Genomic DNA, 2,832 nt, shown 5'->3' with positions numbered 1-2,832 from the left:
CCCTGTGCCCCAGCTGTGGCTCAGTGGCTCTGCTGAAGGCAGGGCTGTGACCCACAGAGGAGGTGTGGGCAGCCCCAGTGATGCCCAGAGGCAGAGAGCAGCCCTGTCCCATGCCCTCGGGCATGGCAGGGTTGTTGGCCCAATGGGGGCTCGGGAGCTACCACCCCATGGATGAAGGAAAGAAGCACTTTGGGATCCTAGCAGCAGACAGTGGGTGCAAATTTGCTCTTCAGCCAGGAGCTGGGCATGGGGTGAGAGGTCTGGACCCGCTTCTGGCAGAGCCTGCGCCCCTGCCTGGACACAACTCACCCCACGGGAGCAGAGCTGTGCCAGGGCAGCGTCCTGGGGTACCAGCACCAATGGTCTCTCCCTTGCAGGTGGATCACGCCAAGGTGCTGCACTACATTGGGGCGGGGGTGGCCTTTCCCACCAGCATGCTGTTCCTGCTCCTGCAGTCTGTCCTCACCTACCGCATGGCCAAAACCCGCGGGCAGTACTGGACTGGACACTTACGTAGCATCCTCACTGCCATGGCCTTCATCACCCTCGTGTTCAGTATCCTTCTGAAGGGGTGGGGAGGAGATCCGGGATGGGCTGGTGAAAGGTGGTCCTTGCAGGGAGCATGCACCCCATATCCTCCATCCTTCGGTCAGGCAGTGCACCATGGTGCCAGGAGAGGGGCTGGGCAGGGGGCTGAGAGCGGGCAGCTCCCTGCAGCAGTGGGCTGGAGAAGCAGCAGTATCAGGGCCATGTGGGGGCCAAGGAGGGGAAGGGATGCTGGTGGGCATCTCCTGGGGAGGTGGGGTGCCCCAAACTTGGCTGCTGCGGCAGCCCAGCCACCACTGCAGGCTCCAGCCCCACACCTTGCAGAGTGGAAGGACCAGTTAATTGTTCTTTTTAATGAGACAAAGGTATGTTGAGCCCACGGCAATGCAAAGTGCACCTGAGTTACCTATATGATTGAAGCAGAGTACAAAAATGCTTTGTGCGGGTGCCGGGCGGGTGTGCGGCAGTGCCTCTGGCAGCCCGGGCTCATCGGCACCCGGCGTCATCGGCACCCGCCAGCCAAACTGCCCTTGCAGGGATATGCAAACACCTTGCTGGGGAGGGAGGGCACAGCAGCAGGTGGAGCGGGACTAGAAGAATGGTCCTGATTGTGTGGGCGGGGAGCCAGGGGCTTGTTTGGGACTGAGGTTAGAGATAAATTGGAAAACAAGGTGGTGGTTATTGGGCAGGAAGAGGAAAAAGCATGCAGTGTCTGTGGGTCCCAAAGGGGCTGGCTGGGGCGAGCAGTGCAGTGGGAGCCTGGGGTCTGCCAGAGTGTCCTGCTCTGTCACCACAGCAGGCAGGCAGGCCAGGAAGCAGGCAGGAAGCTGCAAAGAGCAGGAGTGTTGCAAGGCTGTGCTAGCTGGGAGGGACAGGCAGGGCATGTAAGGACAAGGGAGACAGGACCCATCTGCTGTGACCATACTCCTCTGCAGGCACTGGGGACTGGAAGTGGGAAAGCAGGGAGCTGTGGTGGGGGCAATGTAGGTTTAAGGGCTGGAATGTCTCCTCGTGGGATCTGGGGAGTGAGCAGAGGGCTCTGCCTTGTGTGGGACAGGTCACTGCCTCTCCGGCTCTCCCAGATCTTGGTCTCGCTGGCAGAAGGTGGGGTACTGCTGGAGGCTTCACCTGCAGGGCTGGGGGATGTACCTGCCTTCTCCCCTCACCCGGGGTAGCTCTGGCAGTAGGTTTCCCTAGAGATCCACAGTGAGGATGAAAGAAGCTTCAAGAAGCTCTGGCCACGGTAGGACCTGGAGGAGAGGGAGCAGAACCCCTTGTCAGGATGAGGCAGGCGGCCGGCAAGAGCTGCGGGGCTGGGACACACCAACCCAAACCCCTTTACCGAGGGGTGGAGGGCTGATGAGTTTTATCGACTTTGACTGCATCCCGTTGGAGTATGGGGAGCACCAGCCCAGTTTGAGGAAGAGGCAAGGGGTGTGGGGTGGCTGAGGCAGCGGGCACCTGGCTTGCCTTGAGGTCTGCAGCCTGAGTTCCCCCTGCCTCGGCCTCTTCTGAAAATCCCCGCCTGGCATCAGTCCCGTGATCTGCCAAGGCTGGTTTGGGCATGTATGCCACCACCTCACCTGCGCCGGGGCTCTGCTGGTGCTGGAGGAAGCATGTGCGGTTTCTTGGTTTTAGGGGCAGTGGTGTGTTTCCTGCAGAGGGGGCCTGCTTGCGACCACCCCTGCGTGCAGTGGCAGTGGGATGTGGTCCTCCATGGGGTGCTTGGGGTCCAGTTGTGCTTTCCTTGACAGAGATGCCCTCAGGTGGGGTGTTCTTCATCCAGGAGAGCTTCGTGCTGCAGCACGTGGCTGCCCTGTGTGAGTGGATGTTCATCATTGATGTCCTGGTCTTCTATGGTACCTTCAGCTTTGAGTTTGGGGCCATCTCCACAGACACCTTCTTCCAGCCGGGCCCCAAAAAGTTACAAAGGCGAGAGCGGCGTGTCCAGCACTGCCCACATCCACAGGCATGTGGAGGGCCTGGCTATGGCCTGAACCGACAGGAGGCAGGCTCATGGTGGGGACCCCCAAATAGGGCTCTGCTGGTGACTCCCCCACCTTGAATGTCTCCAAGACCCTGGCTGCCTCAGGGGTGTGTGTGTGTGCATGCGTGGGTGTGCGGTGCCTCCCCTCCTGGTGGGAGCTGTGGCCAGCAGCCCATGTCCCTGCAGGAGCTGTCCCCTCCCTGCCCGCAGCGTTTGGGGTTACTGCTGGGGTGCAGGAGTGCCAGCCCAATGCTGTTCTCAGCAGAGCCAGGATCTACCCCTGAGCCTCTGGAGCTGAC

General features: G+C 60.9%; 1 protein-coding gene across 1 annotated transcript in view; it reads left to right on the top strand.

Moving 5' to 3' along the window:
• The window catches only part of TMEM150A (transmembrane protein 150A), a gene marked incomplete at its 5' end in the record, with an annotated part of 3,676 nt that extends 1,133 nt beyond the window's left edge, over positions 1–2,543 (top strand). The window contains 4 exon segments of the mRNA XM_010072480.1: positions 130–251; positions 378–555; positions 2,313–2,448; positions 2,450–2,543. Of these exon segments, the coding sequence (XP_010070782.1) occupies positions 130–251; positions 378–555; positions 2,313–2,448; positions 2,450–2,543 (530 nt within the window).
• Positions 2,544–2,832: the final 289 nt, after the last annotated feature.

The sequence above is a fragment of the Pterocles gutturalis genome, unplaced genomic scaffold (assembly GCF_000699245.1).
Source record: "Pterocles gutturalis isolate BGI_N339 unplaced genomic scaffold, ASM69924v1 scaffold11762, whole genome shotgun sequence".
NCBI lineage: Eukaryota > Metazoa > Chordata > Aves > Pterocliformes > Pteroclidae > Pterocles > Pterocles gutturalis.
The sequence above is the reverse complement of the archived record's forward strand: the minus strand, read 5'-3'. Positions and strand labels throughout refer to the sequence as shown.